Below are 23,647 nucleotides of genomic sequence, written 5' to 3'. Positions count from 1 at the left end.
TGCCACTGTGACCTATATTTCCCAACTTTAGGTCTACGAAGAGTACAGGCACCATTTTAATGATAAAATTTCATTTTATTTTTATTTCTACTCTATCATTTCCTCCTCCTGCTTTCCTTCAGCCAAGAGACTCACTAATCAGTCCCTGAACCTGGCTAATTCAGCTCTGTACTTGCCACTCACTTCACTAGATTAGACTAAGCACTGTGAACTGACTGCTATGTGGGCAACGTCGAGCACGAGCTGTGGGCCTGCGAAGTCATCAGCAAGCTCCAGCCAGGGCTGGGATGGGATGGGATGGGGTGGGGTGGGGTGGGGTGGGGTGGGGTGGGGTGTGTGGGCAAGTCCGTTTGCATTTCCTGCAGCTCTGATTTATGATCCTTTATTAATTCTATCTGGAGGAGGCTTGGGACAGGCTCAGGTAATTGAACCATCTTTGATAATGGGACGCTCCCCCCACCCCCTCCAGAATACACACACCAGCACCAGTGCACTGGCAGTGCAGTGCAGTGCAGTCTCTATTCGTGATATGCAACGTCCGTCCACGTCCAATACAGTCCAGTACAGCCACGGAGGTCCAGTCCCGTGGTGCGCTCGGGGATGTGTGGAGCAAAAAGGAGGAGGGGGGGGTGATGTTGAAACGGGAGGGGGGGGGAGCACAGAGCGAGCATCAAAGGTATAAACGCATCCCCGAGGTCCCACTCGTATTAGCATTGCTGGAGCCCCCTCCCGAGCGTGGCACTGACGCTGGAGAGAAAATGACTATTTGCGGATGCACACCATTAGAGAGGCGGGGAGGGATGGACGGAGCCACAGAGGGGTCCGCGCCGCGCTCCGAGCTGATGACAGCCCGCTTTTTCCCATGAGCCTCCGCTGCCCAGGCTACTTAATGAGACCCCATCATGTCCGTCTTGCACCACTGCCAATGCGGTGGAAGGAGAGGGAGGAGAGAGAGGGGGAAGAAAAAGAGAGATAGCGCCCCTTCCATCTCCCCGCCACGGATATTTTATTGTCTTTCATCTCTGGCGTCGGGGGTTATTTTGCCATCCCTTTTTCAATGGGGCTGGCATATTGGGCCACTCATCTCCTCTTTAAATGCCCCTGTGATGAGAAGCAGAGCTGCAGAGCCGAGCACTCAGGCTGGGAGAGAGGGAGCGAGTGGGTGGGCTGGGGCTGGGGGGGGGGGGGGGGCACTTACTGCTCCAGCAGGGAAGAGCACATAAAGCCCCTTAGAGCAAGCGGCTTCCTGTGATGCGCCAGTTCAAAGCCGGGGGGTGGGGTAAGATGACCTCCGCCTTTTCAGCTGGGCGCCGAAGGTACCGACTGCGTCGACCCAGGATGCCATGTGGCATGTTGGGCCCGGGGCACACAGCTATACGCTGTGGCTCATGAGAGAGGAGTGTCCATCAACACACTCCGGCCTCTGCCTCCACTTCCTGTTGATCCGCACAGGAGATCTACAGTACATCCACGTCAACGTCCGTTACTTGTTGTTTTAAGCCCCCAACGTCGTCTTCCAAGCAGCGCTGCAAGGAAGACACTAGGGGTAGGCCAGGGTTAGGACAGGGTCAGGGTTAAGGTTTAGGCTTAGGTGCCTTCAAGTTGACGATCGCAGCACTGCCTTGAGGTCAACGGTGAGGGCTTAGAACACCATCATTGAGCCTCCACGTCTACATCCACCTCCCAGCATGCTGATGGTGCAGGAGGGGTGAGCTCCTTGCTGGCTGCTGCCTCAAAGGGGCACAGCAGCAAGTGAAAGCACGTCTGTGTGCTGTACCGTGGGCGGTGGCGCCAAGGTCCCCAGACTCGCATAAGGACTTACTGCGGTGTTCTTTTATACCCATTCAACAGGCCAGCTGTGCACATCTAAAGAACCAAAAACAATGTGCCAATAGACACACACAACCACATTCAAAATGCACTGTGTGTGTACTGCATTGGCATTCTTGGCTCAACTCACTGTGCTCCATGAGATCAGAAGCCAGGCTAGCTCATTTACTTGCCTTTGCTTAACAGGGTGCAGCATCAGCCCCACCCACTCCCCTCCCTTCCCCCACAACTCCCTTTCATGACTCACCAATATTACTTCAGGAATCCCATCTAGTGCTAATCCCCAGGGCTAATGCCAACTAAAAACCTAGCGCTTGTGTAGTGCAGTATGCATGTCTGACGCAATGAGAGTGGGTTTGATTTAGATTATTTTTATTTTCTATGTATTTTATTATTTTGCATCACAGCATGGTAGCTGCCTTTCATGCGATGGGAGATGAACGGTCTCCAAAACCTTCCTCAGCCTCCATGTAAACAATCAATAAATTATGAGAGGCTGATTCTGCTAAAGAGCCGCTGCACGAGGCCCAGCGGTGGCCGACACGAGACCCGGCGTTCCGATATCCTCCGATTCCCTCAGTCAAAAAACGTGTCCCTCTTTCCCAGGGTCACAATCCCACAGCTCCCAATGGGAAGAGATGAAGGGCTAATGTCTCCTCACCGACACATTCATCGCCATGTTATTACTCTTCCAATAAATATCCATTTACGCCCACTCGCTCACCTTGTGCCTTGGCGTGTATTCCCCTGTGCACGACGCAGGGGCTCTTTGTGCCGTTTCTGTCGCACGGCAAATTGAAGAACGCGTTTAATGTCATGCCATCTTGAGCACAAACACAGCAATTGAAAAGCGAGGTGAGTGACAGTTGAGTGACTGGCATGGAAAACAAAGCAGCGGTTGACGAGACACAGCATGTGTCACTTCTGCAGGTACTATTAAGACATTGGGATGGCACAACAAAAGAAATAAACTGCAGGGCTGCAAAAACAAATTCAGCTTTTCATTTCAACGGATATGAGCACGAGGTCATCAGTCAGGCAATCAGGGGGGACTTCACGACACTTATTCAAAAGATATTGTTTACATTAAGGGCTAAATGAATTTCATTCAATTTCATTTATATTTGTGTGCTTTTTTTAAATCACTGTTTTTCACCGAGATGCTGAATGCTGCGGAAATGACTCCACTCAAAATTCATTAGAGCAGGGGAAGATCATGCATATGTTAAGATCTGGGGTAAAAAATAAAACTTCATACATCTCCACAAAACACATCTGGCATGATTACCAATCAGTTGAGGTTTATGGCATGAAGCAGAAAAATAACAAATTATTTCCAAAAGGAAGTGCCATGGTAGGACACTTGATTTAGTACATTTCATTTGAAAGTGTTCATGCAAGTATAGGAAATATTCTCAGGGTAAAATGTGTAACTCTGTTACAGCAAAGTCAAAGAAGGCCTAGTCTGAGTGCAAATGTTCTGAAATTCTATCTATGGGGGACATGAAATAAATGAACTTACATCTAGTGACTGCATACCTATCGCCTTGTAGATGGGTAAGCAATTGATTTGATTGTGAACAAGCTTTAGCAATAGGAATTTAACAATTTGTAACTGTTACCATGACTGATCAAACATGAGTTATTTTTTAAATATCATATTTTGAGGACCACATGTTTGATTATGTTTATGTTTAAGATCGTAAAAGATACCATTTCACCATTTCATTTATGGCCATTTAGTGCTACCATTTAAGTACATGTAGCCACATACAAACTGACATATTACTGCTATAAATGCTGGTTCATTCAATGCTGAGTGGCACCCAAAAATCTAGCCAGAGTACATCTATGTCGCTGCGTGACCTTCCCCAGCAGCATAAATATGATGCATAAATGTTGCACCCCATGTCTCCTTAAACAACAGACAAACAGGCTCTGATCAAGACCTGGGAAACAGCACAAATGGGTGATAAATAGACCAACCACTATGAGGCACTGCTCATCAGCAGCCACTAGAGACTCCTGGGGTGCCTCTCAACATCTCCACTGATCTACTGTATAACCAACACTGGATAGACTATCCCATTGTTGCCGTCCCATCATTCTTCATCTAGATCAGTGAGGACGAGGATCGAGGAAGGACGGGAGGGGGTATAAAAGACCAAATGAGAGGCACCCCAGGACGTTCGGAAGCCAGTCTCCAGTTGAGTGATGATCTCTTCCTGGGTCTCATCGTGACTTTACCAAAAGCTACAAACAACTACATTCAACTCGCTCTGATGATGAGGAGCAGCAGGACGAGCAGACGGCAGCTTTTCACACATCCTGAACTGCTGGTGCATGCTGGGAAACCAAACAGCCAGCAAGTTGAGTGTGAAATCCAGAGCACTTGATACCAATATCCTGATGTAATTACTGTGGAAACAGAAAACCTACAGGCACTAGGCTCAGAGGGACCTTTACTTATACTGATGGTTCAACTACTCAACGGAGCTCAATTCAGTTTGACAACAAGCCTCCTGGTCACATGCAGGAGAACTTCTAAAAGTAGTTTCATCTAGAGTCTTGCTGAGGAGTTCGGATCGATCCAGCTCACCCACTTACTCACCATCAAACAGCTGCTCTTTAGTGCTGCATAGAAGTTAAAGTGCATGCTGCGTGACAATGCAACCCCGTATTCTGTCTAATTCCTAAATGCCTAAAAAAACAAGCTCTTCTGCGGCACCAACTACCAACTAAAAGCAAGTGTGCAAGTTCCTCAAGGATCATTTTTGCACTCACAGAGTTTGTTTTGTGGTCTCACCACATCCCCTCCCCACCCCCCACCATCCTCCCCAACATCTAAAAGCTGGGCGGCAAGCTCAAAGGGCTGTCCGCTGAGCGGCCAGGGTTCTGGTGTCTGGTGTTGTCTGGACCGTTCTGTTCTGTTGGGCTCTGTTCTGTCTGTCTGGAGCTCGCACAGCTCAGTGATCAGGAAGCAACAGCTCCACTGGGGCTCAGCTGCAGCTCCAGCCCCTAAAGCAGACCAGCAAAAGGGAAGCTTCCAAAAAAAAGAAGACCACTAGAAGGGGGGAAAAAAATACACCCAAACAAATATATAAATATAAAAAATAATAAAAATGATAAATAATGAAAAAAAATCTTCAAAACACACTGCAGCAAGGCAAGACTCACAAGGCCTGAGAAAGTCAGACAATACAAACTCTTGACTTGACAGCCCATACACTACAAAGCCCTTCACTGTTTTGCAGTCAGCACCCTCCATCCCCCCCCCCCCCCCCCCCACCCCCCACCCTCTCCTCCCAACGCTTCTGCCTTTCAGTTATTTCAAACAGCATGCTGGCACCACAAGGAAACTGGATAAAGAGACAGAAGCAAAAAAAAAAACTTTGTTATAACCTCTGACAGCCCCTGACCATGCCCCTGAAAACCAGAGACACAAATGGAGTCAGGCACTTCTGTAGTCTGCTTGGCTGGCCAAGACTCGCAGGGTTCTCGCAATTAGTGGAGAGACGCACCACACTAAAAGCCTGGATGAGAGGGACACACTTCACTCTGAAGGCAGAAGGGAGGGGGAAAAAAACGCAGCCCGGGATGAGACGTGCCCAAGCGTTGTAGACGTGGGCGAGGGTATCTGCGGCAATGCCAGCACACTCTCAAGAGTCCGGTTCAAAAGAGGGGCTTTGGCTATCGCCGAGGGTGAGAAGAGATCCAGTGTTGTCTTTGGGTGTAAAAAGAAAAATGAGGAGGGGGGGGATGGTGCATTGTAAATGGGCCCTTTTAGTAGGCACCGGCAAGGTTGCAGCTTTCATGAACTCGCCCGGACGCTCCAGCATGGGTCCGAGATCTAAGCATCTCTATGCTGGTGGAGTCTGTTTCCCTGAACAGATACCTCTGTGAAAGTTTCATTAAACTGGTATTATTTGGCAGAGAGGTGAGGGGGGAAGAGTCTGAACTTGCAGAGAATGGGGGAGGGGGGGATGGAAGTGATGAGGGCTGAACTACACACAAGGTATGAAAAGAGCAACTCACCATCATCTTCTCAAACAGGTCGATGATTTCCTTCTCGGAGAGGTTCATGGAGCGCTCGTCGAGGAAGGGCTGGGGCATGGGCAGCTCCGCCTGGGGGGACAGGGGGTCGGTGGGGTGCTGGATGAGGGGCTTCTCCTTCTTCCCACCCGTCTTGCGGAAGCTGGTGATTCGATCACGCTGTGGACACAGAGGGAGTCGTGTCAGAACAGCCTTACCAGTGTGCTGTTGATGGGTGCTTTTGAATGGGGAAAAAGTGGGAGCAATTTGAGCAAATGCAATTCTAATTGCACAATTCACTGTCCAAATGCCATTAGAGTCGCGAATTAAAGTGATAGAACTTTTGATCAATCCAGCGGGATGACTAACCTTGCACTTACCTGTGTTCTTACCAGTTTTGAATGTTAGTAAGTGGGTTCTTTACAAATGACAACAATTGCATTGACAAGTGAAGTTTCTAAACCTACATCGAGGTGAATCAAGGAACAAGAGAGAATGTTCAGAGCAACAGAACACTGTACAGAAGAGCTACAGAAGTAGATGATGAATGGCTATAGCTTCATTAAGTTCTTTATGTGTGACAGAGAAGGATTAAAGAGGAATGCAGACTGCACTTGTCTCTTTCTACCGGGTAAGGAGAAAAGTGTTAGAGATGGAGAGAGAGAGAGGGAGAGAGAGAGAGAGTGGGAGGAAAATGTAAAACCATGCAAAAGGTTACTGTTAGTAGTTGGGTCAAGGTAGGGGTCTCATGCTTGTATGGATGACATTAAAAACAACCAAAAACAAACCAATGAGTTAATGCCGACACTCTGTTTTGCTATGAAGGGAAACGCTTGTGGAAGGAACATGTGTCCAATGTCAGACCGGAGGCCAAATTTGAAGGATGCTTCGGTATCGAGTAAATGGGTCCTCGAGACAGCAACGGAGTCTTAACTGTTCCCCAACTGCGTACACTTACAGGCAGGCTACACCAGGCACAAAACCAAAGCATTTTGCTTGTGGAGGGTAAAAATATGCTTTAGAAGACTGGTCACATTCTTCAGAAAGTCCGTTTTAATGTTATTTTATTACCCGTTTTTTTCCTGAAATAGTTTGTTTCTTGATCGAGTCTTTTATTGTTGATTTTGTAAGGTGACCTTGAGTGTCGAGAAAGGCGCCCATAGATTAAAATTATAATTATTATTATTATGAATTGTTGTAAAATACGCTCTTCGAACAGATCGCTTCAGTTGTGTGCTTGGTGTAACCTGCCTGTAAGAGGACCGCCTGGCACAGTGTATAACAACAGTGAAGTTTGGTGGGGCAGACATTGGCACAGGTGTCAACAAGTGTTCCTGCTATACTGCTGCATCTCTGTGCATGCAGTCATGGTAAACAGAGATGATGATGAAACAAATAAACAAACAAACAATTAGAAACATGAACACAAAACATGATGCAAAACCAAAAGCAAAAACCGGAATTAACAGGGATACACACACAACGGAGAAACGAACCACCTTACCATGTCGTCAGCCAGTGTTTTAATGTGTATATTCTGTTGAAGGGAAGGGACATTAACAAATAAAGAATGAGGACCCAACTGAAAGCATCACCAAAAGTGTGTATGGCCTCCGGGGGACACATACACACAGAGACACACACATGCAAAAAGTGACAAGATAATTTGCAAATCAAATGAAACCCCACAAAGCACAAACAGACTGACAGACCGGTACAGTATGTGAGCACTGGGACTCCCTACGCTGACCTTGTTTATCTTGAATCCTCCATTCATGTAATAATCTCCTTCTGTTTCATTGCCGACACTGTGTGGCCAGCACAATTTTGTTGACCGCTTACAAATTATTTTTTTTGCTATCACACCCAAACCGAAGCAGTAAGTCGTTTAAATCACGCTGAGCAGCACACCAGTAGATTATCCAAGTTTAACAGCCCTCTATGTGATTGCACAGTTTTAATTTGATTTGCTGTTCAGTTGATTTTGTTGGTTGAGCTCTTGAGCGGCTTCATCAAGTCCTAGTTAATAAATTCTCCTAACAGATTTCCTCGCAAGCCCGAGGAGAGGGTGCAGTACAGCATTTAGTTATGCTCCTTCCACATGACGCGACGAGACACGTCCCGTCGTGGTTTTCCAGAGAACTTTCCACTGACAGACCAGACCTGCTGATCTGCTCCTGCAACAGGCCATCTCTGCTAAGTTCCAGAACACACGTTCAGGAGGTTGCTCTACTGTAAGTGGCCGTGCCTCCAGATACAACATGAAAGTGGCTAAGGCCTTTCCCTCTGTACTCCAGCTCACACTAAACTAAAATGGATCATCTAGTATCGAGTTCCCTACACTACCCACACCCACACACACACACACACATACAGTGCCTATAGAAAGTTATCATACCCTTTTGAAATAGTTACTTTTTTTGTCTTACAGCCTGAAATCAAAACCCATTTAAAAAAAAAATCTTTTCCAGTTTTATTTACAAATGTAGCTGTACAACATCAAAATAATGAAAAAAAAGTCAACAGTTCTGAAAATTAATAAAAAATTAAAAACTAGAATAACAGGGTTGGAAAAGTCATCATACCCCTGACTTAATACTTTGTCAAGCTTCCTTTTGCTTTCATTACAGCCATCAATCTGTTTGGATATGTCTCTATTATAGCTTTGCACACCTAGACAGGGGAATATTTGCCCAATTTTCCCTGCAGAATTGTTAAAATTTAGTCAAATTCTGTAGGGAATGGCGATGGACTGCTCTCTTCAAGTCAATCCACATATTTTCTATAGGATTTAAGTCAGGGCTCTGACTTTGCCACTCAAGGATATTCACCATCCTATCCTTAAGCCACTGCTTTGTTCTTTTGGCAGTATGTTCAGGATTTTTGTCGTGTTGGAAGGCGAATGACCTCCCCATCCTCAGCTGTTTAGGAGAGGGACGCAGGTTTTCCTCAAGAATTTTGGTGTACTTGGCAGCATCCATTTTCCCTTCTATCCTGACCAATTGCCCAGTCCCCGCTGAAGAGAAACATCCCCAAAACATAATGTTGCCCCCACCATGCTTCAAAGTAGGTATGGTGTGTTTTGGGTGTGTTTGGGTGTGTATACTGTGTTTGGTTAGCGCCTGGAGCTCAGTCCAAAAACTTCAATCTTAGTCTCCAAAAAGTTCGATCTTAGTCTCATCTGACCATATAAGCTTTTTCCACATGGTAGCAGAATATTCCAGATGTGTTTTTGCACTGAACTCCAAGCGCAATGTTTGGTGAAAACCAACACAGTACACCACCCAAAACACACCATACCTAGTGTGAAGCATGGTGGGGGCAACATTATGTTGTGGGGATGTTTCTTTTCAGCGGGAAGTGGGCAATTGGTCAGGATAGAAGGGAAAATGGATGCTGCCAAGTACACCCACATTCTTAAGGAATACCCGCGTCCCTCTCCTAGACAGCTGAGGATGGGGAGGTCATTCGCCTTCCAACACGACAATAATCCTAAACATACTGCCAAAAGAACAAAGCAGTGGCTTAAGGATAGGATGGTGAATATCCTTGAGTGGCAAAGTCAGAGCCCTGACTTAAATCCTATAGAAAATATGTGGATTGACTTGAAGAGAGCAGTCCATCGCCATTCCATACAGAATTTGACTAAATTTTAACATTTCTGTACGGAAGATTGGGCAAATATTCCCCTATCTAGGTGTGCAAAGCTATAATAGAGACATATCCAAACAGATTGATGGCTGTAATGAAAGCAAAAGGAAGCTTTACAAAGTATTAAGTCAGGGGTATGATGACTTTTCCAACCCTGTTATTCTAGTTTTTCATTTTTTATTAATTTTCAGAACTGTTTACTTTTTTTTCATTATTTTGATGTTGTACAGCTAAATTTGTTAATAAAACGGGAAAATAATATATTTTTTAAATGGGTTTTGATTTCAGGCTGTAAGACAAAAAAAAGTAACTATTTCAAAAGGGTTATGATGACTTTTTATAGGCACTGTATAACACCACTTTGCCAGAGCCCTGTGGCTTCGTTAAGCATGGTCATTTGCAAGAGGCTCCATGCAGGCACCGGAGACATGGCGCCATATGCTTGGTGGTGGCGCGGCACGCTAACGAGTTGCTGATCTGGCGCAGCGCTGACATAAAGAAGGGCCTCCCGCAGCTCCTCGCGCCGCTCTCTGAAGCTAAAGTGAGGCCATCCCTCTCTCTCTCTCTCTCTCTCTCTTTCTCTTTCCCTCTCTCTCTCTCTCTTTCCTCTCCCTCTCTCTCTCTCTCTCTCTTTTTCCCTCTCTCCCTCTTGCTCTCTCTTTCCTGCCTGCTCTCTTCTCTTCTTCGCCTCTCCATCGCCCCTGGCCATAAGCAACACACGGCCCTCTCGCTGTTCGAGAGGCTGGTAGGCAGAGGCAACAGTTGGAGGGGTAATTTAAAGAGAAGGAGAAGGGTGGTGGTGTGGCGTGGTGTGGTGGGTTCAAATGGGGAGGGGGGGGGGGGTGGGGGGGTAAAGAGAAGAAGTTGGAGGAAAAAGAGAATTCTGTATCCAAAGGGACCAAAAGAACATGGTGCTTCTGCTTGGCTTATGGGGGAGGCATTGAGGATGAGAGTGTGATAGAAATGTACCATATGGCGCTCATACATTCCAAAGATGGAACAAAATCTGGAGGCACACATATCAGTAGTGTGTGTGTGTATGTGTGTGTGTGTGTGAGAGAGAGAGAGAGAGTGAGAGAGAGAGAGAGAGAGAGATAGAGAGAGGAGAGAAGCAGAGAGTGTGTGAGTGAGTTCAACACTACAGGAACCTGACCTTACTCTGCTTAAGTAAGTGAGGGTGTCGCGTCGTGTACAATCAAAGGTGTCGCCTCGTTTTAAAGAGCTGCCCTAAACTTAATGAACAACTTTTAACTTCTGGGTTCTCAGGGAATTTCTGTACTTTAGACAGTTTCTGTGTGGTACAAAAAAATCATTGTCCTACTTCTAGGACGTAATTAAATACATTTAATCAATTTGGAAACAGCGGTAATAAAACAAAGTTAAGCTAATTACACAGTCCGTGGGGCAAGCTATTAGTTAATGGCACATAGGTCATTATCACGTCACTGGGGCAACAATGCAATTTGTAGCATAACAATTAGCCAAATTCACCTTCCGGGTCTCACAACTTTATTAAAACACAGTTTTTTTTTATTATGATGAATTTCCTCTGTGACCAATACATGCCTCCATGGCAAAATTATATTATCCCTGTACCCTTCCCCTTAAATGAGAACAATACTAAAAATCATTAATAAAGTAATACAATTTTAAGTAGAGCTAGGTGACATGGGAGAGCCAGTTAAGAGTACAGCCACTGGGCCAGATTGGCTGGCTGCTGCAGAGTTGATTGCATTGCCAAAAGCAACCACTCCGCCCCCCCCCCCCCCCCCCCCCAAGAATGGATTTGGCTTGGCTGCCTTTGGCATGTGGAGGAATAAGGTCTTTTGAGACTGTGCCACTAGGTGGCCCACAACAGACCACTTTCCCGGCGTATAATGCATGCCATGTAAACACTGAACAGAGTCAGTGCCACATGCAGTGTTGCTCAATCCCTTCAGGAACAAAGGATACGTCTGCTTTACCCAATTACACCATCTGCTCCTGAAGGCTTTTCTACTCACTTAGAGGGGAGGGGCGGGTGTGTGTGGGGGGGGGGGGGGACTGCCATAAAAATGTACGATAAAATATTTCTTTGAAGAGGGGAAAAGAGATGGGAAGCATAACAAAAAAAAACTTGGGAGCAAATCAGGTTTTGCTTTAATTGGTCATAATTACTGACAAACAAAGGATCACTTGCAGCCCGGCTGGGTTGGCAGGGAAGGCAGGGCCACTGTACGCCACTAAACAACTCATGGCAACCTCATGTCACTCTTACCCAGAGTGCTTGGCAGCCGTGCCACCAACTGCTCGACTGCGCTACTTGCACTGTTCATCAACGTTTGCCCAAATTTAATTCCCCCTTTTTTTATATCTGGAGCGCTCTGCATTTGAACAGCATGCTGGGTCACTCATTTTTACAGGGAAACGAGAGCACTCTTTCTTTCTCTCCCTCTCTCACACTCTCTCTCTCTCTCTCTCTCGCTCTCGCTGCAAGAATTACGGCACTCAGAGCTCGCATTCAGCAACATAATGCTTTTGTGATGAGCGAATCAGTCTCACGCCAAGCATAAAATTATGCATAAACTTTTTTAATAAACTGAGATTTACTTGTTGGTGCTGAAGAGAAGCTTTACATGTATTGCACGGGAACTAAGGGAGCTTTAAAACTCAGTCACCCCCTTTGTCTTCCAATGGTTACATATTACAGACTCAGTCCTATGGATCAGCATTTTAGCAAACCAACCAATAATGACAACCATCAATGTGAAGGGCAATGGGCTCACAGTGCACCTCAATCATAATATTATCACACTACTGCCTATTATTGCCTACTTATAATTGCTGCATGAAAGCAAAATAGCTAATACGGAGCAGTGTGATTGCAAAAACAGTTCCCTCTCCACCAGCCCATCGAGCTATTAAGCGCTATGCTACATCAAAGTGGAACGCGTTCTCCTTGCTGCTCTGGAAGAGGCACAAAGCTAGTGGTCTTCACATAGCACTGTTAGGCTGCGCCTGGAGGATAACTTGGGCACCGACGAAACATCGTCCTCCACAGTGGATTAGATCAGGGGTGGAATCCGACCCAAAATGGGCATCTCCTGACAACTGCCTGGAAGTGCACAGTTATTAGGTACATGCCTGAGGTTTTGAATTATTTGCTGCGCCCTCCTGGATTCCGACATTTCAAGCAGCGAATCCCTGCAGTTCAATAAGGCCGCTTTGGCCAGGACAGGCCTGTTTTTAATGTAGCAGTCCCAGAGACATACCAAAGAGCGGGACAGTGAAATATTACAGTCATGAAGAACAGCTGTAATGCTATTTGGCCTGCTTTCCATGCTCTTTTTTTGTTCCGCGTGTTTACTTACACTCGAGTGAACACACATATTTTTGCCCTAAAGGGCATCCGAGCTTGCCCGAGATCAAATAGACACAGAGCAGACGTTTCAAGTCACAGGGGCACCGCGGGACCAAAGCGCCATGCTCAGCCCAGCGTTATGAAACAAGCTCTGCCCAACAGCTCACGGGCCTTATACTGAAAAGAGCCGGTTGTCAGAGACCTGGCTATGTGAAGAAAAAACACTTATTTGTCTCTGTTCAGAGTCGGCCACCACCCCCTCTATCTTTCAGTGTGTGTGTGGGGGGGGGAGAGAGAGAGAGAGAGAGAGAGAGAGAGAGAGAGAGAGAGAGAGAGAGAGAGAGAGAGAGAGATGTTGAGTCTGGAGGTCTTCATCCAGTTCATCCTCCCTTTCTCTCTGTGCATCATGGGATTGTTTTTACCACTGGAGTGAGATCTAAAAATGCTGCAGACGGGAAACATTGGGCAGTCAGTGTCTCACAGTCAGGACCTCTGCATTCCAGACCTTATCTGTGTTTTTCGCTTAAACATGCGCCGCTGATGGAATCTGACTAATGATGTTTGGGCCAAATTATTCTGACTTCTATCTCCAGCTTCATTTCAACACAACAGCCTGCTGCACATCCACTGGGGCCTCTGACTGACACACACACACACACACACACAGACACACACAAACATACTGTACACACAGAGTCACTTAGGCAGACTGGCAAAAGAGCATTGATGTACTTTATCTCTCCCTAAGCCTCCCACTCTCACTTTCTCTCTGACACACACACACACACACACACACACACACACACACACACACACACACACACACACACACACACACACACACACACACACACACACACACACACACACACACACACACACACACACACACACACACACACACACACACACACACACACACACACACACACACACACACACACACACACACACACACACACACACACACACACACACACACACACACACAACTAAGGCCAGTAACTGCATGCTCATCATAGTGAGGTCTAGCCAAGAGAGCAAGAGAGTGCTGATCCTCACCCTCTGCCTCTCTGTCTAATAACTCTTCTCTCTCTCTCGTTCTCTCTCTCTCTCTCTCTCTCTCTCATCTTTCTTTCCAATACCTCTTTCTGTCTCTCTCTCTCTCTCTGTCTCTCTGCAATTATTTGTCTATGCACAGATTCTCCACATCTCAATCTAGCTATTTGTCTTGCTCACCTCTGCTTGGCACAAACACACACACACACACACACACACCACCACCCATGTGACACGTGCCCAGGCATATGTATGATCAGATCCAGGGGCTCTAATCCCGAAGCGACCCAATTACTCCACAGGGATCTGACGGTGGTGCGCCAGGAGGCTGGCTAGGGACGGCTCCACCATGACCACCAGCTTCCCTCTCCCCATCTCTGGCCTCAGCAGAGAGTCAGAACTCTTCCCCAGGCTACAGCTAACATGTTCTGCTGTGCTATCCTGCTGCAAGGGGAGAGCTAGCCTTGGCATTAGCCAAAGGAGGAATTGCCATGCCTAAAAATGGACCTTTCTCCGTGGGCTGGTTGCCCAGGTACAGGGATTAAGTGCAGAGAGCTGGACTAAATGGAGCAGTCGGAGTAGTGATCTCCATTCAGCAAAGCCCTGGACCTCGAATGCAGCTTAATCCAAGTGAGAGCACTGAGGGAGGCATGGAGACGTTCCTTACATCACCATTGAGAGAAGATAAGTTCACGAGTGGCAAAGCCGTCACAGAAAAAAAAAATCAGATTTGTAATAACAAATAACAGTCTTCCGACCCTCTATGAGAGATTTTGTACAGCCGGTTTGAGTAGAAGTTTCAGGGTTGTTTTCCTCTAGGTTTTTTATTCATTGGATAAAAGAAACTGCCTTAAAGGACAGCTGAAGCAACACCTGATGATGTGGTGGTGTCTGTGTGAAGACATTGCTTTTCATTCGTCGCCAATGCAACTGCCTATCATACATTGCATCATGGTGACCCCAGGTCTCCGTTATGACACCATGTGTTTGGTCATCAAACAAAAGGCAAAGAAAAGCTGGATAAAAAGCAGCAGACCTTGACAAGCACCTGAGTCAATATGCTGCCGAGCAGCTTCAGGGGGGGGAAAACAACCACAAAAGGACTTCAACAGTTTTTCAGTCACACGTAGCACCTTTTGACATCGCTGTTGGTGTTTCAGGCCCTTGCCATGTCATTGACTGGCTGGAAAACACTTAATGTTTTCAACAGGCTGCACTCGAGACACACAGAAGAGAGACAGCAGCGCACTGCTGCCAATCTTACGCACATACCTTAAGCCGGCAGGTGCCCAAGCTCTTTGTTGTCATGAAACCACATCTACCCAATGTGGTAGAAAGTACCAGCCAGCCAACAAGCAGTGCTCAGTCAGAGACACACACCACAAGCCCTTGAAACCAGCCCACACCTCATCAGGCTTACCAGAGCAGCACAGCACAGTGCAGTGCAGTGCAGTGCAGTGTAGTGCTGGGTGCAGATACAGGGGAAAGCCTGATTAAAGTTTAATACAAATGGACTGTCAACGCGTACTCTACTCCGACTGATTGGCACGAGTGAGTCAGATGAATCAGAGATTTCATAAATGACTCTAAATTAGTGCCAGAGATAATGGGCACATTAGCAATAAAGCAATCCTATTGTAGCTTGAGGGCATTAAACTGTGAGAAAATGATCTCATTGTGACACCCCCCCCCCCCCCCCCCCCGCACAAACATTTTACATCTAATTACCCTTTTGTGCTTGGAACAAACATCTAAAACCAATTCTAAAGGCCATTTTATTTCATTGTTTGCTCTACTTTACAGTGACTCGGCCTCTCTTGACCTTGCATTTGGTGCTCTTCTAAAAAAATGCTACCATCATCATCCTCTCATGACACAGAGCCAGGCTGAGTCAATTTCAGCTCCAGAGATTCCCCCTCAAGAAGCCACAAGCCACTGTTGGCCAAGCAAGGGAGAAAAAGTGATTCTGAGGACTCAACAAAAATTCTCAAGCACTGCTTCTCACCAAGGTGACAATTTGTTGAGGGTTGCAGAGTTCAGAGATCAGCCGCAGCCACACTTCCCATTTCGGCGAAGAAGTGTGTGAGTGTCGCGCAGCCTAAATCTGCGCTGGTGTTCTGCTGACTAACTGTGCCAGTGGCAGCCCTCAGCTGTGCAGGAAATGGGGTGAAGAGTCTCATTCATGGATGTTCACCTCCCCTCATGCAACCCCCACCCACCAAATACAGTCACACATACACACACACACACACACACACACACACACACACACACACACACACACACACACACACACACACACACACACACACACACACACACACACACACACACACACACACACACACACACACACACACACACACACACACACACACACACACACACACACACACACACACACACACACAGAGAGAGAGAGAGACAGTGCTCTGTTGATTCTCCAAACTTCAAACACACAGTTCTTTGTGTCTAAGAGAAAGATTTCATTTCCCTAAATTTTGTTGAACAAATTATCACCTTGACTAAAAAAAAAAAATGTTGCAGAGTGGGTTTTGCACAGCAGCACAAGGAGAGGAAAAGCGTAAGGAAACTGCATCCTTCTATGTACCCCCGAAAAGAGAATCAATTGCCTTTAAATGGGAAAGAATGTCTGGCATGTCTTCCTCTGGGGCTGTCGCTGTGGCAATGTTGACATTTCCTCTAACCAGAAGAGTGCTGTGGGAAGGAAACACAAGGGAGAGAGAGCACTGGTACACTAGCAGCCTTTGGACTCCTGCTCCACGTGACCCGGTCTGGCCAGAATCCACCCCGCTCCCCCCCGCTCCCCCGCTCCCCCGCAGGTTAACTTGTTTATCTGGCACTTTTCACAGGCTACCGTTCCCTCTGTGCTGGACCGGTGCATTAGTGTGGGCTCTCGAGGTGAGGAGTCAGCATGTAAGTTTGTGTTTACAAATCCTTATCGCCGTGCACGGAGCGAGTGCGAGCGAGGGTGAGGGACATTTCAAGGCCTCTGTCCGAACTCGAGCCCACAGAGACACAAGGGAGGGTGACATGCTGACAAAGAAAGCCTTCATGGAAGGGGCCGTGTTGACGGACGGCCAAAAATATCTGTTTGAAAAGGGGTGATGTCAGACCCGACCGGCCTGTCCCGCCTCCTGGCCGTGACTAAAGAGCGCGCAAACCACTTCCCCTCTCCACTTCCTGTGAGACGAGCGGCACTCACATGAGACCTGTTTCCTGCCGCGCGGCTCGCAAGTCTCCCAGGCTTGTCTGATTCTGAAGGTCCCTGCCATGAGGGGAGTGAATCATTAGCCAAAGTTGGAAAATGACAAGCACTCCACATGCTCACCAGCTGCGAATCAGTCAGGAGCTGAATCCCTGATCATCCCTTCAAGAATGAGTGGACACACAAAGCAAAGGCACCTTCCAAAAGACAACATTTCAACATGATCATGAAGTGTAAAAGATAAGGCACAAGATAGAGTAGAAATGCTTGCAAAGGTGTGTTGTTGCGACGCAGCTCTAAACAGAATCAATTCAATGAGTCAGACCAGAGACGGATGCCAAACTCCCTCAGCTTCACCTCATATGGAAGTAGCCCATTTACAAGGGCTCGACTAGAAGGCAACCTGATAACCTGAGCCCGTATGAGTCAGCCCTGAAGAAGTAATACCTCTTTAAGGGATCCAGATGGAAAGTGTTTCGCTACACTGGCAAACACACAGCCTAGATCATCCTAAAGGACTTACAGACACATCCATGAAAAGCTTTTATTTCAAGTTTGAAGTAATTGACATCATGTCACGATGCGTTCCACTTCAGCTTCCAATCACAAAAAAATGTTTAAGCAGGCTGTGTCTTGAGCTCGTTCACATGCAAATCGTGAGTGACAAGAAACCCCCCATGCGCCAGAACTCAAATTAAAACAGGAGGCACACACAGTGTGGTCCTTATACTTTCGATGAGCTGAAACTCAGCGTGCTGACAAAGAACAGCGCCAATTAGAGTAGTCAGTGATTGCATAATGTCATTACATATGGCTGAACGATCTGGAATAAAATCTGTTCTGTGTCCATCAAATAGACTCCCCTGGCTTGCTAGAACAAGAACCAAGGGGACTCACTGCATTCAGGTTCCAAGAGTGAGCGGTCCACATTACTGTGTGTCTGAGACAGTATGGGGACTTCCCGTCTTCACAAAGCCTTTCTGCAGCCACAATCAATGCTCATCTCTGCCGGAGTGTGTCTGCTGTCTATGAGTAATATCTGCAGTGAAGAAAACCACCCACAAACACACGCACAGGGTTATCTGTTTACGCAACGGCGAAGATACAAGGAAAAGTCTGTTACCTCATCAGAGTTCATCTTTGAGTAACTTTATAACCACTGAAAGTTTGAGCTACAGTAGTGTGTTTCTCTTGCTTATTGGTGCGTTCGAAAAAATCAAATGAATATGCACAATATCACTAAGCTTTAGTTGAAAGAAGCTGTCAAAATATTGACACAATGTTTTCTTTGAGAGCCTAATCTAATTGCAAGATATGTTTTTCAATGACGGTCGGATACTGTTGGCCCACACATGCAGGAATACAGATTCGTGTTCATAATGGACATGCTGTAACTGTCTGGAGCGGCGAGGTCTTTGATTAACCTCAACTCAACAGTCAGGGGAGGCAAAAAATGTGAAAAATCCTCCATGATTAAATGTAATGGGCAAGACACACACTGTCTACCGGGGGAAGTATGTGCTAATTACAAATTGCATTCTGGGCAAGGAGTCAAATTTTGATTCTGTCCGTTTTCAAAAGGAGACATCTCATGTGGGTACATAGATGTGTCAAGACATCTTTTGTGATCATCAAGGACCAGATGAATTAACCTAATATGAACTTATCAAAAGTAAACATTGGACATTCTATTATTATCTGAAGTATGAGACAACTCAAGGTAGACATCTGAAAACAATCTGTAACTCATTTCAACCCATCACATGATTCTAATGTTTACAAACAGCCAGCCAACAACACTTTGCCACAATGGTTGCAATTTGGTTGATCATTTCAGTGTTGTACAAGATCAGCTCAGAGTCAGATATGATTGCTATTTACAGTTTTTGCGCAATTTTGCACCTCATTAACAAATTAATTTTAAATATGTGGACTTATCATTAATTAGGTGGATTGTTAATTGTTGCCATTGTGCTGCAGCTGATCTTAGAAACTTCATAAATATTTCTCTTGCGCTAACACAACAACCATATCTCTGCGCAGTCATTGTTCACATCCTAATTCTAAAATAAAGATCGCAGCCAGGAAATGAATCAATCAGATAACATGCCTGTCTCTCTCTCTGAAAGCAGCATTTGGGGAAGCTTAGCCTACATGGCATTGGCATGCAGTGCCATTGACAATGCAAACAAACTGGATTTCCAGAATTCCACGAGAATGACTTCATCGAGTTTGTCCATCTTGTTAAGGGCCAGTTAACAACTCTTGTGTCCCTAACAAGGCAAATTCGATTCTTTCTATTAAATAGCCAGGACAAGGACACCAGCCACAATAATACAATGACACGGTTTACAAAAATCAGCTCCATCCAAAAACAGCTAAAAGCTTTATCTACCTTGACATCTGATTATATACATTAGCCAGAGTGAACAGGCGTAGAGTGGTGGTCACACATACTGTACACACACACACCACCACCAACACACAGAATATGACCTTATTTGTGCACTCAACAAAGCCCTAGTCCCAGACAAAGTGTTGTGATGTAATCCTGCAGAGTTACTCTGTTAAACAAACATGATGGGAACAGTTGTTCTTTCCCAAATCTCTTTTTTTGTCCCTGTCAGACTGAGCCTCTGGGTGACAGAGGATTACCTCGAGTGATTTACAGCAATCCAGAGGCCACTAATAAGAGCTCTTGGCATACTCTAACGCAGATAACCTTCATCTAATCCTACTCAACACAGACTTCTCCCTACTCCTGACTCCCTGATCCACAAGGACAAATACACTGAGAAGGTAGGCGGGTGCCTGGACAGCAGAACCGATTAGGAGGCTAGAGATAGGCTAGAGAGAGAGAGAGAGAGAGACTTGACTGTTTGTCACGGAAAGCCTGCAAATAAAAACAAATGCATGCATTGCAGAGCCTCAATTATATTCAAATTAAAGACTTGAGCGCTCCACTCCACCCCATAGCATGAAGGATGATGAATGTCCTCCCTTTTGTACGAGCAGTGTTGCAAGAGGAGGATGGGTCCCCAGCCCATTCACAGTTAGGCAACAGGCAACATGTCTGACCAGGAGTGTGTTCTGACACATAGCTGTGAGCTCACAAACGAGGGGTGGAGAGAGAATGAGAGAGAGAGAGAGTGGAGGGAGAGAGAGGGCAAGAGAGACAGAGAGAGGAGGGAGAGAGAGAAAGGGAGAGAGAGAGAGAAAGGGAGAGGAATGACATCAGCACTCTCTCAGCCAGACTACACTAAACAGAGCGTACTGAACTGGCCTGGGTCGGGGTGGGGACTGTTTGTGTGCAAGACAGAGAGAATGAGGGAATGATAGGGGAGAGGGAGAGGGAGAGAGGGAAAACTGTTTTCGTTTGAGGAAAGGGCTCTAACAGCACTAGGCAGAAATTAACGCTTTCACTTCTTCAGTCTCATCAGGGGAAAAGTTTCCTCTTCACTTACTTCCTAAATGTCCTATACACTGCTAAGACTCATGCCTTGTGCTATAAACGTTGCTACTATCATTGAGGTCTCTCAGAGTACACTGAAGCCCCCACAAGGCCAGGGTTTGACTTCAGTGGACAAGTAAATGGTATGGCCTCATTTTTTCCAGCCGAGACTGCTTTTGCCACTCACATTCTCTCGCTGAAAACACACCAAGTCCTTAACCTATCAGGCGCTCCTGAATGCCTGGGGCAACAAGGAGCCTGCATTCCTCAAGCCTAGTGGTGCTCTCTTTCATGGATGAATTGTTGGGAATGCTATCAGTGAAATGGTATGAGAACAATGCTATGTACCTGGATGAACCTGAATCTGCTGATATTCCACCATATCCTGTTGGGGAGGAGGGGGACAGTGGGCTACCACAAGCCTCAAACCCCAACTAACAAAGACACCCAAAACAATGGCTCTCTGTAAGTGAAACAAGTGTGTTGGTTTTGCAGAGATTAACTTCTTCTTTTGGAGTGACAAGTTCTTAAAAAAATGTGTGGAGTTCTAAAACCATCAACACATTTTGGAGGGCTGCCAGTCCTGGAGAAATCCACGTGGTCTTTTCCCCTGACGTAATCACAGCTTCGGGGAGATGCTGACTTTAAATAAGACCTGGTTCTAATCCTGTAGTGGGTCTGCTAATTCACTTAACATATCCGTGTCTGTGTGTGTGTGTGTGTGTGTGTGTGTGTGTGTGTGTGAGTGTCTGAGAGTCTGTGTGTGTGCGTGTGTGCACGTGTGTGTTTATCTGTGTGTGTGTGTGTGTGTGTGTGTGTGTGTGTATGTGGATTGACGGGAAGCATTTGAGCAGATTAATCGCTGGCCGTTTAAAAGGGTCTTCGGACTTTAGAGGAAGCCCTGATGGAGAAGTCACTAGGCAATGATGACTCTAACATTCCTTCCTATGGTGTCAGTTCCAGAGTGAGGATGATGACTGAGAATAGTTTGTGACATATAACACCTCTTGGAGAGAACCCGCTGGCAGGGTCAAGCAACAATATTTACAAAACAAGAGAGAGAGAGAGAAAGAGAGAGAGAGAGAGAGATACAGAGAGAGAGCAATGGAGAGATGGAGAGATGGAGAGAAAGATCTGTAGTGTGTAACCTCCTCCTACTCCAAAAGGATCCTTTGTGTGCACACTTATGACTCTTCTATGATCTACTTTTGGATGAGGACAATGTTCTGATGATGTTTCTAAAACAACCCCATGACCAGCTACTCAACGATCAACACTCTCATGCAGAGAGTCACCCTCAAGTCACATGGATGAATCCTGATAGGCGCAGCAAATTATCTAGATTCTCCACTCTTTATTAGCCTGACATAACACTGTGCAAACTGAAAAAATCTACTGCAAGTGGAGCAATTCTGAAAAATGGACAGGGAATTATGTCATTCACTGAGTGGTATTTGTAGATCTAGAAAATCACTGGTCTGATTACAAAGTGATGCAGTGTACAGGTTTATAACACAAGTGTTATTGGGTAAAAAAAAAAAAAGTTAGTGTAAAATTAAGTGTTTCCACAAGTTGAGTCTTACAGTGTAGGCCTACCTAGGCTAGGTAAGGCCTACATCATACAAACATCCCAGAGACTGTAGGCTGCAAAGCATGCAAAGGGGGATAGGCTACTCACCAGCTTTTTGTTTTTATTCTCATCTTCACCAGATTTCTTTTTAGATGGCTTGTTTGGGTCTTCTCCTCCACTTGCCTGATCCATTTTTTATGGATGTAGGCCTAGGTAAAATCAGTTCAAAACGTTTTCTTTTTTTGTAAAATGTAACTCCTGAAGACAATTCCTAACAGCTGTCAAGTTTCTTCAAAGGCCATCCCATCCCAGGTGCGATGACACAGAAAAAATCATTCCCACGCAAAAAGAATATATTCCCAGTAATGGTAAGTTAGTCCCCAGTCCGTCAGAGCAAATCTATCCGGTGAAACTTCAAAAAAGGTGGGGTGTCAGTTCAGACGAAGCTTCTCTGAAGTTCCGACAGTTTAAAACGGCAACTTTGTAGTTCTGGAGGGAATGAACAAAACAGAACGTCAGCTAGCTAGCTGGAGTAGCCTAACGTTAACGTTAGCTATCATGAAAGAAATCTATATTGTTTTCAATCACCACAATCACTGAGGGAAATATATAGGTTCCCCTAGGAGGGGAGGGGGACTCCCAGAAACCAGCGAAGTCTTTCTTTAATAGTAACCGAAGCAAAATATCAATACAGTTGTAAAATGTGAAGCGTTTCTCGATATCGCTAATTTAATATAATCATGAACCAGTGTCGTTTTAACATTGTTGCAGTTCTCCAGGGAAGAGAATGTTACACATCGAGTATCCTAGTTCAGCTGGTCCTGACAGCAAACTTGTTGTTAGACAATGTAGCTATTTTTCTTAATGTTATAATAAACGCTAGGATGCATTCAGGTCATTCACATATAAACGACTCCTCCAATACCGTGAAAGGTAGCGAATACATTTGAATCCACTAAATACCAATATTAGACTGAAAACAAAACGCTAACCAGCTTTATTTGGAAGAGAAATCAGCGTTGCTAGCCAAGCGGTTACTTTTGACACAGGAAACAGGAATGGTATCGGGGGCGGTATAAAATGTACTGACTACACTGTAATACTAACTACATTGTTTACACAAGTTTGCCCATCAAGATACAAATTACAAAGACATATAATAAGAATAAAATCGGTAACCTGTCAAACAAAACTCACAAAATCCCATCCAAGGCTCACCACTGCAACCAAACATGAGAGCCAGGCCCACTGTAGTCCCGCCTACCTGGATTTCCAATTTGTTTGAGCATTCGTTGGAGTGGATAGAAATTCCACTGATCATTGGCTGAATGGCTTTTCAATCTGAAGGTCGCGTTTAGCGATGTGATGGGGAGGGGATTGCTTTTACGGTAAGGTCAGTCTGACTGGAACGGCGCGTGTGGATAGGATGAGCGGGAGGATGTGAGGAGTATTTCGAGGGGGCTTGGCTGCTATTGTGGAATGATT

At 45.8% G+C, this 23,647-nt stretch overlaps 1 protein-coding gene across 1 annotated transcript in view; it reads right to left on the bottom strand.

Moving 5' to 3' along the window:
• Positions 1 to 23,405, bottom strand: part of diaph2 (diaphanous-related formin 2) — a gene marked incomplete in the record, with an annotated part of 415,240 nt that extends 391,835 nt beyond the window's left edge. Inside the window, 4 exon segments of the mRNA XM_062524176.1 lie at positions 5,866 to 6,042; positions 7,367 to 7,399; positions 22,271 to 22,651; positions 23,342 to 23,405. Coding sequence (XP_062380160.1) covers positions 5,866 to 6,042; positions 7,367 to 7,399; positions 22,271 to 22,354 — 294 coding nt within the window.
• Positions 23,406 to 23,647: the final 242 nt, after the last annotated feature.

This window comes from Sardina pilchardus, chromosome 21 (genome assembly GCF_963854185.1).
Source record: "Sardina pilchardus chromosome 21, fSarPil1.1, whole genome shotgun sequence".
Taxonomy (NCBI): domain Eukaryota; kingdom Metazoa; phylum Chordata; class Actinopteri; order Clupeiformes; family Clupeidae; genus Sardina; species Sardina pilchardus.
The sequence above is the reverse complement of the archived record's forward strand: the minus strand, read 5'-3'. Positions and strand labels throughout refer to the sequence as shown.